The sequence below is a fragment of the Ammospiza caudacuta genome, chromosome 12 (assembly GCF_027887145.1).
Source record: "Ammospiza caudacuta isolate bAmmCau1 chromosome 12, bAmmCau1.pri, whole genome shotgun sequence".
Taxonomy (NCBI): Eukaryota; Metazoa; Chordata; class Aves; order Passeriformes; family Passerellidae; genus Ammospiza; species Ammospiza caudacuta.
This window is the reverse complement of record NC_080604.1, coordinates 16,043,918-16,058,273: the sequence shown is the minus strand read 5'-3', so window position 1 is coordinate 16,058,273 and position 14,356 is coordinate 16,043,918. Positions and strand designations below refer to the sequence as shown.

Sequence of the window (14,356 nt, the reverse complement as noted above, 5' to 3'; positions counted from 1 at the left end):
ATCAAATCTAAGCCTCCTCTGTTGTACATGAGGCTGTTTTCTCTTGTTCTGTTGGTCGTTACCTGTGAAAAGAGCCTGACCCTCACCTGGCTACAACTTCCTTTCAGGTAGTTGGAGAGAGTGAGAAAGTCTCTCCTGAGCCTCTTTTTCTCCAGGCTGAGCTCCTCAGCCACTGCTCATCTTAGTCTAGACCATTCACCAGGGGACACACTTAAGTGGAACATGTTTGCACATCTGCCCTAGGTTACTGAGGGCTGTGGAATCTCAGCCTAAATCCCAGTGCTGCTTCCTTCTGTGTTTTGCCCCAGTTCCTCCTGATCAGGCCCCAGAGCTCTACATTTCCATTCACAATTGTTCTTCACACTTTTCTCTACAGGAACAATTGATGCAAGAATTTTTTTCTAGTGAAAGCATTACCTGGTGCAAATAGTTGTTCTGATTCTTGCTTTGTAAAAAAGCCTTTTGTTGTAAAACCTTGTAGGATGGCCGCACTGTAAATCAGTGGAAAAATGTGGGGAAGCAAACCAGTTTATCTCACAGCAGCCTTTTGCATACACAGCTTTTGTGTGCCTTAATTAGGAGATTTGTCAATGCTGTTCTAGTCTTATTTGCTCAATATGTTTTTTTCAATTTTTCTCTTAAAGCAAGCTGGATGTGATCATGTGCTGAATTCAAAAGCAAGAAGAGATAAATGTGGTGTTTGTGGTGGGGATAATTCTTCATGCAAAACTGTTGCAGGCACATTTAACACAGTGCATTATGGTAAGAATCTGTTGCTAAAAACTTTATGGTGAAAAAATGTGGGTCTATAAAAGCCATTATGACACTTAATCTACAAAAATGCCGATGTAAAACACAAAATCCTTCTAGCTATAGTATATTCCTTTTTATAACTATTTATGCTATCCCTAAATGAAAAGTATCAGCTTGTGTAATGTGAAGTAACTTAGCTCATTTCCCTTCCCCTGCAGAAAACAAATCAAGTGCCTGTGTAATAGCCTTGACTTCCTGTTCCATCTTTCCTAGGTTATAACGTTGTGGTTCGCATCCCAGCTGGTGCCACTAATATTGATGTGCGTCAGCACAGTTACTCAGGGAAACCAGAGGATGACAACTACCTGGGTGAGTTGTGTTCCTTATGTCACTCCAGAAATCTGCCTTGTTGTCTGGCTGTGGTGATGTATCTACTGGCAGCTCTCTGCTAGGGAGGTTGAAGAATTAATTTGAGGGAGATGTTTTCTTGGTGAGAATTTTTCTGTGTCTGCCAAACATTCAACCTTATCTTCTTTTTTTTTTTTTTTTTTTTTTTCTTCATGCCATCCTAGTTGCAAGGTCTGGGAGGTTCTCCAATTATAAGAAATATTCCCTTAGGGTGTGTCTAGGGCTGTGAAGGACTGTTGAGCCTGGGTGGTAGCTGAGGGACAAAGCTGGGAACCAAACAGCATTCTGAGCTCTGCTGGAGTCTCCTCACTGCAACTTTATCTCTGCTGTCACCATGCTTTGTTGGTGCCATGTCCTGAAAGATGTTTGTAAACACATACAAAGAGAAATTATTTTCTTCTGAGAATAATAATTCTGATTTCAGATAGTGAGGCCTTCTTGTCCCTGCCTGATAGTGACATGTAACTGTAAAGAAATACTCTGCACCAAAGATATTGGTTTGATTTAAACCTAGCAGTAACTTGGCCTTTAGAGGCAGATGAAAATGCTTGTGGTGCTGTGTTAGACCACTGTGCTACATGCACATATATGCTGCTAGCATGGCCATGAGTGTCTTTTCCACCATGATCACTCACCCCACAGATAGTTCTGTTTGGCTTCAATAACAGAGATAATACAAATGAGCCTCACTACTGATGTTACACTTCCCAGTTGAAGGCTGATTTTGCCATTAAGTCCTGTCAGAGTCTCTACTCCTCCTGTTTTGCACACCCTGTGCCTTGCACCCCCAGCTGTGTTCCAGTAGCACAGGGTCCTGTACTTAAATCTTTGAACGGGGCACTTCATCTTGTTCTGTCACCAAGTTCCTGTAACTAGGTGTGTTAATAAGGGGAGTTGGTTGGTGGCCCCTAGCCCATCAAAGGTATAGGGAGTCATTTGAGAAACAAGTGCCAGAGACCACCATGCACCAAAGGGAGGCAATGACAGCCTTGCTGTTGCTCTGAAATGCCATCCATGTGCTGGACCCTTCACTGAGGCAGAAAGTTGAGATGGTGCAGCATGAATGCACATCAGCACCAAAAAAATGGTCTCAGAGTTTTCTGTCTTGGAGGAGGGAGCCAAATTTTATTTTTCATCTTCCCTGGGAAAAGCAATCCTCCCTATGTTATGCTTTTTCAAACTGGTTCACCCCAGAAGGAGCCCCAAAGTTCTCAGCTCTTCTTGGAGGGCCTTTAATCTTCTTGGGAAACAATGAAGTCCAATCTTCTTTAATGTTGCTTTAATATTGCTGGGAAAGCATCTCTTCACATTAGGCCTGACTGGAAGTAAATGAGAAGTGTGCATGGGTCCACTTACTTTGCAGCTCACTGAGTGTGAAATCTTGGGCCCTCAGTTACTGTGAACCTTGTAGTTGCTTAACAATTTAGGAGGAATTTGATGTTGTCATCAAGTCCAAGATGTACCTACTGTTATAGGAGATATAGTAAAAGAGAAGTAATCCCTTAATGAGTTTTACTACTGCCTAATAACATTAAAACCTCCAAAGTGTGAAACTTGGTTGAGAGTAGCCTCTGCTTTGTGAGGTTTTCTCCATCTATGTCTTTTTGCTACTAAGCAGTGTTTTGCTTCATTATCTCTCCTCATTCGATGGAAAAACTTTCCCTTTGGTGTTTTGGTGTTTAGATTTTTCAGTACAGGGGCTTTTTAGTAACATAGCTGTGATGGGTGAAATGGTGGGGAAACTAACTTAGGAAATTAGCTACATAATCGCATTAGTGTGAAGTTGTGCAGCAGACTGCTGTTTTCAGGAAACTGTTCCTTTTATAAAGCATTTAGGCTTTAAGCCTCCAGTGCTCTCACATACCTTGAGATTTGGAATAATAAAAAGTATGGGGGGAGGAGGGAGAGGGCAACCAAGGGGAAAATACTGACCAAGCTCTTTGTAATTATATACTAGAAATTATGTTTAGGTAATTAGGGTGCATACATTTACCCTAAGAACACACCTGGAAACACCAGGGAAGACACCCTATCCACACAGCTCATGAAAAGTTTTGGGCAGGATTATTTCTGTGGTATATGTGGGGATACAGCCTATGTGTACTCCTTGCAGCAGCCAGCCCAGAATGCCTTTTGGATACCTCTGTTTTGGGTTATGGATGAACTGTTTAGCAACAACTTCAGGAATTCAGCCTTCATTTTTAGGAGGCTTTCCAGTGGAAAAAGGAGAAGGCAGAATGTCTGCAAGAGCTCTGCTGCTCACTTTACATCCTTTCTGTTTGAGAATGCCAGTGGGTTCCCCCCCCACCAGAGAAAGGAGCACTGAGAGCACAACCCACGTTGTTATGTATGTATGAGTTAATTCTGCCTCTTTAGTTATTGTTTTTTGCACCTATGCAGCCTTATCTAACAGTCAAGGAGACTTTATATTAAATGGAGACTTTGTCGTCAGTATGTTTAAAAGGGAAATCAAAGTTGGGAATGCTGTGATCGAATACAGTGGCTCCGATAATACTGTTGAAAGGATTAATTCTACAGATCGGATTGAGCAAGAAATAACACTTCAGGTGAAGTATATGTTGTGTGTATGGACAAGTCTGCCCAGCTTTGTTGGACTGAAAACAGTGGGCAGTGATATCTGTTGATTTACTCTGCTTCATTTTTCTTCCTCTCAGGTTTTATCAGTGGGCAATTTGTACAATCCTGATGTTCGTTACACATTCAATATCCCTATTGAGGACAAACCTCAGCAGTTTTACTGGAATGAGCATGGCCCATGGCAGCCCTGCAGTAAGCTCTGCCAAGGTGGGTGCTTGGGAAGGGTAGTTTTGTCCTGGATTCATTTGGGGTCTGGGCAGTTCATCAAACAGATCCCTCTCTGTCAAGAGATTCTCACCCTGTGAGTATTGTTGTTTCCCTGGTCTGCAGGGAGGATAACATCCTATAAGGGGCTTCTGGGTTTCAGAGCAGGGCACCTTACAGCCCCTCGCAGCTAGGTGAGCCTCACAACCTGGTTTGCAGGTGAGGAAGCTGAAGCACAGAAAATGAGGCATTTCCTAAGGGTGGCCACGCTGCTAAATACTCAGAGCCCATCCTTGTGGAGGTACTGAGCTCTCTGCCTGTGTCCATCCCATCTACAATAAACCCTTTCTGCCTCGCTTAGTCTTAAACCCCCTCCCTGTTTCTGACAGAGGTAGAAAAGCACACCTAAGCATGTCTTAAATATTACTATAAAAGGTGTAGGAGAAATAGCTGAATTGATCACTTACTGCTTGACTCAAACCAAGCGCTGGTTTTCTCTGCAGGAGAACGCAAAAGGAAGCCTGTGTGTAAGAGAGAGTCAGATCAGCTCACGGTGTCAGACCAGCGATGTGATCGACTTCCCCAGCCTGAGCCCAGCACCGAGCCTTGTAACACAGAGTGTGAATTAAGGTGCAGTGTACTCAGCCATGTATATAAATAACATTGTGTACTTATTATTTACTCCTCTTGCCTTTCGCTTCTCACCCTAATTCCCTTTCTCACCAGCCTGTATTAGATTTTGAAAAAGAAAAGGATTGGTAGTTGCCTCTTTGTCGACCAAGAGAGATTGTCATCCACCAGTGATGTTTTGAAAGGCACTTTTCAATGTTTTCACATTTCTCTTGCTGGATTCAATTAGAGCTAACTATAACAAAAATTCTCTAATGTTGAAAAACCTCCCTGTGCAATACAAGGCCTGAAATTTGCATGTGCCTGGATCAGAAATGCTCAGTGCCATTCTACATACAGCTTGCAGAGAGGGGAAAACATACACTTAAAGCAAAAACGTAGCTAAGACTTGGATTTATCACTGTTTATTTAAAGCAAAGAATAGGCTTAAGTGTAGAATGGGTTTGGGGCTGTCCCCAGACAATTCTTGGCAAGCTGGAATTGATGGAGCACAGTCTAAATCATCACAACCCATTTTCCTTTAAAAAGCAATCTGTTTTCCTTCCTGGGGCTTAAATGTGGTGGCATTGCTGGTGAAGCAATTCAGAAGGCTGAGTTTCCCGAGGGGTTTCTGCAGCCCTGTTAAACCGGGGCTGTGCAGGGGCTGTGCGGGGCCGGGTTGTCGCGGTAACAGCTGTTGCCATTGCAACAGGTTGGAAACTTGAGAAGGGCAAAACAGGAGTTTGAAAAGCATGCAGGGATGTGAGGCTCCCACCAGTCAGGAGCTATTGATTCCAAATCCCCTTGATCTTATTCTTCTCTGGGCTGTGATAGAATTTGTTCTCTTGGCTTGGGAGCAGGGCTCTGTGCTCCCTGTACAGGCACAGGCAGCAGCCCGAGGGTCTCCAGGACCCCTGGAGGTTGTCACTGCCTCCTCCCCCAGAAGCCACCCCTGCCAGGTGTGAGGGGCAATGGACCCTGTTGGCTTCAGGGTCTCCAGCACCTCCCTGGATCAGGCCTCATGTCCAGCATCTCTTTCCAGAGCTGGACTGATGTGAAGCAGGGATGTATCCCCAGGTGGGTGCTTGGGGGCCTTCAGTACCATCCTTGTTGTCCATCTTACAGAGGAGGCAGCAGGATGGAAATCTGTCAAGAGAGAACACCTCTAATCCCTGCTGACACAGCTAGGGCTTGAGTATCTTGTAGCAAGTAATTTGCTTGTTCTTTGGAGGGTTGAAACTGCTTTGTGGGTGTCCTTTATTGTGGAACACCTCTCCAGCCTGTGCAGATCATTTTCTGATGCTGTATTTTCCAGTTTTTAGATGCTGAGGTGGTGAGTGCAGGAGAACATGGGGTGGAAAGTTTTCAGGAGCTTTCAGAGCACTGTTCCTTGCTTGCTCATGAACTCTCCTTGCCACCTTGGCTGGTCCCACAGGATTACAGTGTGGCTTTGCTACCTTTCTTTTGCTTAAGAAAGACCTTTCTGCCAGTTCCTTCCCTTCAAGCAGCAATGCCAGGCTAATTGTAAGTCCCAAAACACTGGGAAGTGTGACACAGCGCCAAAACTTCCTGTTCAAGAGCATATATTCCTTATTTCTGTCCCACACCCTTGAGCACATTCCCTGCAGAGCCCGGGGCTGATGTTTGCTGTCCCTGGCACAGGTGGCACATCGCGAGGAAGAGCGAGTGCACGGCGCAGTGCGGGCTGGGCTACCGCACGCTGGAGATCTACTGCTCCAAGTACAGCCGGCTGGAGGGCAAGATAGAGAAGGTGGATGATCGCTTCTGCAACAGCCAGACCAAGCCCAGCACGAGGGAGAAGTGCACTGGAGACTGCAACGTGGGAGGATGGCGCTATTCGGCCTGGACTGAGGTAAGGAATGCTCTGTGGCACAGAGAATCTGCTCCATGCACAGCAGTACATTGGGCTGTTTAGGTGCTAACAGAATATATGTAAAATATGGCCACAGTGCTTCTGCTTTCATTGCTTCCTATGGAGGACACTCTAGACTGAATCAGCCTGGTAGTCCTTACCTACCACTGCAATTAATTGTCTCATCTTCATTACATGAAGCTCTGCTAGCTGCCATCAAAGCTGTTACCGCTGCCAGGAGCTGGGGAGGACATGTTGCCATCATCAGAGAGCTTCTGAAATTTGTTTCCTTTACACATCTTTTTGCATTAACAAGAATATTCCTGAATGCAGGCGCCAAGAGATTGATGAGCCTCAGGTTTTCCAGGGAGGGTGCAGTGAAGGGGGGCTGGCTGGTCAGAGAAAGTTAATCTCTCTTAAAATGAGAACAAACAGCAGCCATTTAGGAGAACTGAAAGGCAACACTTGTAAAAGTAATAATGGGGTTATATTCTGAAATGAATTTGAGAAACACATTGCCACGACATGTTATTAAGCTTAGCAAGATTAGCTTTTTAAAGGAATACATAAAGTAAAAGCCTGTTACTTGAAGTATAAACTGTTGCTCTGGAGGTTTCCTGCAGTCACTCCACAGTGAGGGAGGAGGCAATAGCAGTAGAGTGGCAGAAAATGTTGACTCTTTGTGTCCCTCCAGTGCTCCAAGAGCTGTGGCGGGGGCACGCGGCGGCGGCGAGCCATGTGTGTGAACACCTACAATGATGTGCTGGACGACAGCAAGTGCAGCCAGCAGGAGAAGCTGACGGTGCAGAGGTGCAGTGACTTCTCGTGCCCACAGTGGAAAACCGGCGACTGGTCCGAGGTGAGTGCTGAGCACCAGGCTGGGCTCACCCTGCTGGTCCTCCACCCTGAGGGGCTGCTGTCTGCAAACAAGTGTCTCTGTCTCCATCCCTGCTTGTCTTCTTTGTGCCTCCTGCAGAAGGTGGCAAGCCTGTGCACAGGGAGGCTTCAGACAGGCAGTAAAGTCATTGGCCTTGTGGTCAAGTGGCCACTTTCCCCCCTGCAAAGCCACCGGGGGTTAATGTCTCTGCAATCCTGCAGTAATTTCTCCACAGTTTTTCTGTACTTCTGCCGTGTATTTGAGAAGAAAAATACCTTCTGCCCTCATTTTCCCTTGAGATTGTCCTCAAGAGCCCTGGCAGCTCTGGCTGTCACTGGAGGGCAGGATTGCACCCTGCTGATGTTTTGCTCAGCCTCTCTCTGCTGTTTATTACTGCTTCCACTGCTGCTGGTGTTTTTTGCAATGCAACAAAATGATCTTGATAGGTTTGTCTCTGCAGCAGGACTGGGGGTCCTGGAGAACAATCTTCAAAGGGTGCTCATCTTCATTGTAGCCAAATTTCTCTTGTTTCTGTGAATCATGTTCTTTTAGGGCATAATGAAAGCAATTAAATGGGAACAGGGATTGTTTTCTACCAAACGTGTCTTCTGATTTGAGTTGGTGGCAGTCCAAGCCACGCCAGGGCAGTGGGAGAAGTGCTCACAGCCTGCAGAAGCCAAGACCCTTAAAATGCACACTCAGAAAGAACAAGTGTTTTAGAAACACTCTGTTGTGCACAGCTAAAACCCCACAGGGCAGTGCTGTGCCTTTGCCCTGTGTCTCAGAGCTACTGGAAGTCAAGTGACTTTGTGGTCTCACTTTGCCCATGCTGAAGGATTCTAGCCCAGCTGTGCTCTCCATGATCCAGCCCCTGCTCTAGACCAGCTCCTGAGAGCAATCTTCTTCTTGACAAGACACTCCCCTGTCTTTCATGTTGATGTTAGCTAAAGAGCTGCACTTCAGCACCAGGATATTTTTTAACCAGTGATTGCAGTAGATCTCCAGGTTTATTTTCCAGTGCCAGGGCAGGTGCTGAGCTGGCAGTGCATCCCCAGCACCACCTGAGCTTGCACTTTTCTCCTCACAGTGCTTGGTCACCTGTGGAAAAGGGCACAAGCACCGCCAGACGTGGTGCCAGTTTGGAGAAGATCGATTGAACGACAGGTTTTGCGACCCCAAGACGAAGCCGGAGTCGGTGCAGATGTGCCAGCAGCAGGAGTGTGCCTCGTGGCAAGTGGGGCCCTGGGGACAGGTACCACACAGCCCCACAGGGCTCCTGCCTGGGGGGACCTGGATGAGGGTGGCTCTGCTTATGCTGAGGCTGGCCTCTGGCTTATGCTGCCCTTTCATCCAGATTCAGCAGCATAACTGTGTTAATTGATTTGCACACCAAAGCAGCCCTCTGTTTGCTCGGGTTCAGCGGATAGGCAGCAATAACAGTACCTGCCCTTTGTGCTAAATTTAATCTCTGTCATACTGAATTGGCCATGATTTTCAAAAAAAGAGGTTTCCAAGGTTACGCTCCTAAATCCATATTTAGGCACATAAATATATGCCCTAATTTTCACAGAAAAGCTGCTCACGTTGAATAACTTTTGTTGCTTTCAATGTTTTCCAGTTTCTGGGTTAGTGAGGAGGTTTTTTTTCTGTTAAAATACAAGTTACTCATTCCTCCCAGAGTGTTCTGGCATCTGCTTTTTCACAAAGCTGTTAGCTCTTGACTTAAAAAACAGGAGTAAACCCAGACCAGTTGTCCCAGTCAGACATATTTCCCATCAGTAAAATTATTCATTAGCTGCTCGTGCTACCATGGGGCTGAACAACCAGTTTTAAAGAAGGATATCATACAGGTTCTACCAGACTCTGCTTCTAATGTGTGCAGCAAAGTAAATCATTTCAGTGTTCCACCTTCCTTCCCAAAGAAGCAAGTGAAGCGTGCAAGGCACTGGTGGCTGCAGCGAGTTAAAACTTTGACCTAATTTAAAGCTGAAATGCATGAAGTGGAGAGAAACCAGAAGGGAAACTGTCTTTAATTTTTGCTGCTTTTGCTACGTGCCTAAACAAAGACTGGGTAATTAATACTTTCTAACCAAAGCACCTACTCAGACCCAGTGCTCTTTTCTCCCATCTGTCTTCTCCCAGTGCACTGTGACTTGTGGCCAAGGCTACCAGATGAGAGCAGTGAAGTGTGTTGTGGGCACCTACGTGTCAGTGGTGGATGATAACGAGTGTAATGCTGCAACGAGGCCCACAGATACCCAGGTAAATCCTGCTCTCTTGTCTCCATCTCTTCCCAGTGTGTGTATAGAGGCTTCCAGGCTACAGGTTCAGGGGACATCTTGCTGCAGCAAAGCTTTGCCCTGAATGCCAGCCATGAAGAGCAGTACTTTGGGCTGCTCATGGTTGTTGGAAAGATGCAGCACAGCACCCTGCTTTTGTAGAAATGGGATAGATAAACAGGGAGTTCCCATCCAGATCCTCTCTATGTGGTTCACCTTACACTCTGAAGCACCAGATTGCCAGAAAGGCAACAGACAATCTATGAGGGTATCAGGGCTTTTTGGATGAAAATTAATTACCTTTGCCTATGGTTTATATCCATGGAGCTCTAGCAATGAGTTGTGAGGGTGTGTTCAGATGCAGCACTATTGCTGGAGTCTTAAGAGCTCATGAGCTAAAGAATCTGCAGTGGATTGATCTGGAATAGCAACAAGAGACCTCAAGGTTGAGACATATTTACTAGCCTCAGAGGTTCAGGTTTTGACACAGCAGACACCTCCTTTGGCTTGCGTGGAGTCAAGGATGCCTGGCTGCAGGACTGTTGCTGTTGCCCCTCACCACAAATGATGGTGAGAGGCCATTTCTTGTCTGCTGCATGTGACAATGTAATGTTTGTGACAGCTACAGTTCCAGACACATCCTCCCTGGCCAGATAAATTGAGAAATGTTGCACACCTTTTGCAAATTTGCTGAAGAGGCTTTCCATGCTGTGTACTTGGAAGCAAACATGTAAATTCCCATTTCAAACAGAGGATATGTCCAAGGTGTCTGGAGGAGCTGGATAAAACAGAACATTACCATCTATCTGTCATCTAGGAGAATTGTAGTGTTCATGCCCTGTGCAACTTCAGTCTTGCATGAACTCAGAGTTTAACCAAGGCCACAACATTTGGGAAAGAGCTGTTTTTCTCATGTATGGACACCAGTTGCACTGCAGTCAAGGGGTAACAAACCCACCTGTCATCAGCCATCATATGGCATGCATGCCTCCAGCATAAGTGAAATCACAGCAAAACAGAAATTGGGTTTGCCATTTGTCAGAAGCTGCTCTCCCCCTCACAGGGACAATCACTCTTAATTTCCTTTTTGGCAAAGACTACTCAATGGAGTAAAGTCATGGATGTTCATAGTTTCTGACACCAGACCTCCTGGGAGGTCCAGACAGGACCAGAGCCCTGCTGTGAGGCATTGTACAAAGACTGAGCAGAATGACATGTCTGTCCCCAAAACCTCACATTGCTTGATGTGTGGTGGAAATCAGCACATGGATATAGGTGGTCTGGTGGGCTGCAGGGAATCAAAGGGCTGCAATCAGCAGCATAACCTTTATTGTATGGGCTGCAGGTCTCACACTGAAGGAAGGGAGCTTTGAAGGGAGATAAAGTTGCTGTTTTGCAGATGTGTGTTCATGCCAGAACATTTAATGAACTTTCATCTTTTGCCTCAAAAACATCTGGTTTTAATGCATGGAGATGGCACATGGTTATAGGGATCCCTATTGTAGAGTTCCTAATAAGTCAAAAGTCCACATAGGGTATTCCATATGAAGGCCTCAGGAAAGGATGCTGAGTTTTGCTGATTCACCAAGGGGATGCAGGGAGGAAGCTGCCTGCACAATGCATGCAGGTCACAGACTTTCAAGATGTTGCCTATTCTCCATAATTACGTTGAAGAGGAGGTGGTTTATTCAAAACATCTGCAAATTCTTTATTTCCTATTTTTCCCCCATGTATTTCCTGTACAGGACTGTGAGATAGCTGTATGCCCTCCCCATCCAAATAGTCCTGAAGCCAAGAGAGCCATATCAGGTGTTCACAGGACACAGTGGAGATTTGGATCCTGGACACCGGTAAGCACACATCACAATACTTTCAGGATTATTTTACAGTAGATAATGTGATACTTTTAAGTGCATATGCCCAACTTTTCATTACAAATTCCTTGCATTGTATGTCAGGCAACCTCCTAGTGAAGTGCTCTTTGCTCTTCCCTAGTGCTCTGCAACATGTGGGAAGGGCACCCGGATGAGATACGTCAGCTGCCGGGATGACCAGGGCTCCGTGGCTGATGAGTCAGCTTGTTTCCACCTTCCAAAGCCATCAGCCACAGAAATGTGCACCGTGACACCGTGCGGGCAGTGGAAGGCCTTGGAGTGGAGCTCTGTAAGCATCACGCTGTCTCTTGCAAGAGACCTCATTGCTGCAAATGTGCTTCATTAATCTGTTGCACTTGCCCTTTTATAAGTGAGGTTGTTTGGGTTTTCTGCTGTTCATTATTAGCAAGAGCTGGTTTTCTAAACTGGAAATGTGACCGTGTCTCCTTTTCCCACTGTAATGCAGTGCTCGGTGACCTGTGGTCAAGGTAAGGCAACGCGACAAGTGATCTGCGTCAATTACAGTGACCAGCTGGTGGACAGGAGCGAGTGTGACCCAGACGACCTCCCTGCCACCGAGCAAGAGTGCTCCATGTCTCCTTGTCATCCAAACAGCCATGACTATGGCAGGCCCATCCCCCCTTTCCTCTATCCGGACCATCGCCTCAAGCCGCACCCTGGGGGCAGCCCCAACCGAAACCGTGCACAAATACCAGGAGGCAACCAGTGGAGGATTGGCCCCTGGGGTGCTGTAAGTGCCCTGATTCTCTTATTCCTGGGTTTTGTTGGGTTTTGGTTCTTTCCCAAGCTGATCTGTATTTTTTTAAAGTCAGCACAAAGGGAAACGAGAGAGGGACCTTTCTCCCCACTGACTGCTCTCTGCTCACACAAGCAAGTGTTGCAGAAGGGCTCAAGCATCACTTGTCAGCCTCTCATACCTCATATCTCCAAGGCAGTCTAGGCAGAAAGCTGACAGCATCATTTTCCATGAGGCAAAGGCTGGCCTCTGCTTCTTGGCTGTCTCCTGGGGCTTTTACAGCTGTGCAGGGTTGTTGCCAAAGCACGGCAGAGCCTCGATGCCAGCTCCTCTCACTGCAAACGGTATGCAATGCTTTATCGTGGAAGTCTCTAAAGGGAATTGAGCACAAATGGGATGTCAGACACTGCAACAGGGATTACTCACCTGCTTAAAGCTAGGCTGGTGTTTACTTTCTTTGCTTGGTCAGCACCTAAGTCATTGCATAGCCATATTAGCCATAGCTGGGTTTTGAAGTTTAATAATGCCTGTTAGATGAATTAAACTTCTAGCAGTGCATTCCCACGGTGCAAGACACTGGGAAGGAGCTGAGAATGCTAGCCTGTTCCTGGAGTAAATGAAGCTCTGGGCAATTGTGTCTTCCAGTGCTCTAGCACGTGTGCAGGGGGGTTCCAGCGGCGGGTCGTGGTGTGCCAGGATGAAAATGGATACACTGCAAATAACTGCGATGAGAAAAGCAAACCCATGGAGCAGAGATCCTGCGAGTCTGGCCCCTGCCCTCAGTGGGCCTATGGCAACTGGGGAGAGGTGAGTGCACTTGCATCTGGGCTCCCTGCCCAGTGCAAGACTTTCATTAGCAGGTGGCTGAAAAATGGGAGAAGAGAGGGCTGTTGTGGTGACATTTATTAGAAGGATTGGAACTTGAAGGGCAGCCTCTGATAAATGAGTGAACTCAAGCAATTGTTGGGTGGTGTTTTCATTTCCATTTGTCATGGGAAAACTTTCTTCCCAAGCAAGAGTGAGTTTTACAAAAATGAAGATTTTTTTTTTAAGAGAAGCCTAGTTTAACTAAAGGCCTTTTTTTTTTTTTTAACAAAAGCACTGCTTCCTTTTGAAAATTAATCTGAGATAAGCAATTGGAGATGTAAACCTCCATTATCACATGGAGTTGGGCAATATCATGGTGGAGCAGCATGAACAGCTTTAGTGGGAGAGAAGCTGAGGCAGCTGAAGGTCCATCTGAGGCTCACGAGAGGGATTTGGCTGCAGGGGGTTAGTTTAGAACAGAAGCTACCATTGGTTTTTTGAGGTGCTTTGGGCAGCAGGTGAGCAGTGTTTTTGCTGTCCCAACGGTGATTGCTCTGTCCTCTGCTGACTTGCAGTGCACAAAGCCATGTGGAGGAGGGACAAGGACACGGCTGGTGGTGTGCCAGCGCCCAAATGGAGAAAGGTTTACGGATCTGAGCTGTGAAATCCTTGACAAGCCACCAGACAGAGAGCAGTGCAATGTGCAGGACTGTCCTAGAGATGCTGCCTGGAGTGCTGGTCCTTGGAGCTCGGTACGACCATAAACTCTTTCTCTTTATGAACTATTTTGTAGATATCCCCTAACAACAATTAATTTGCTTCAAACCAAGGTGCTAATGCTTCATGTCTTAAAACTGCACTTACAGAGGATTATTTACTATATATTCAGAATAACACCTATTCAGGAAGGGCTTACATTAGGGGAGCTCTGGTCCTTTAATTTAAAAGGCACTTTCTGCTAAGTAGCAACCTTTGTCCATTTTATTACACTTGGCAAGTGCTGTGCATTATGAATCTTGGTTCTGGCGAAGTTTTTGCATATGGATTTAAACCTGGAATTTAAGCAGTACATTTCCATTGAAGTTAAATTGTTCTGCTCTTTAATGGTAGTACTGCACTGGGCACCTACTGGTTTAGCAGTGATTGTTCTCTGCCAAAGGCAAGAGAAGTGGGGAGAATGTGCTAAATAGCATCAATTCCCAGGCATGTATAAGTGTGTATAGATGTGTGTGCATGTGGGCACATGCCCACACACAGACCTACATAGAAACATGTGTGCATTCACACCTGTGCTCTGTTTCTGTTCCTGTGTATATA

At 46.1% G+C, this 14,356-nt stretch overlaps 1 protein-coding gene across 1 annotated transcript in view; it reads left to right on the top strand.

Moving 5' to 3' along the window:
- ADAMTS9 (ADAM metallopeptidase with thrombospondin type 1 motif 9) overlaps window positions 1–14,356 on the top strand; it is a 78,706-nt gene that overhangs the window by 29,976 nt on the left and 34,374 nt on the right. The window contains exons 15-28 of the mRNA XM_058812794.1: window positions 645–762; window positions 1,027–1,122; window positions 3,562–3,728; window positions 3,837–3,966; window positions 4,467–4,593; window positions 6,235–6,445; window positions 7,140–7,304; window positions 8,410–8,574; window positions 9,465–9,584; window positions 11,347–11,451; window positions 11,597–11,764; window positions 11,942–12,226; window positions 12,878–13,039; window positions 13,615–13,791. Of these exons, the coding sequence (XP_058668777.1) occupies window positions 645–762; window positions 1,027–1,122; window positions 3,562–3,728; window positions 3,837–3,966; window positions 4,467–4,593; window positions 6,235–6,445; window positions 7,140–7,304; window positions 8,410–8,574; window positions 9,465–9,584; window positions 11,347–11,451; window positions 11,597–11,764; window positions 11,942–12,226; window positions 12,878–13,039; window positions 13,615–13,791 (2,196 nt within the window). The remainder of the gene's footprint in view (window positions 1–644; window positions 763–1,026; window positions 1,123–3,561; window positions 3,729–3,836; window positions 3,967–4,466; window positions 4,594–6,234; window positions 6,446–7,139; window positions 7,305–8,409; window positions 8,575–9,464; window positions 9,585–11,346; window positions 11,452–11,596; window positions 11,765–11,941; window positions 12,227–12,877; window positions 13,040–13,614; window positions 13,792–14,356) is intronic.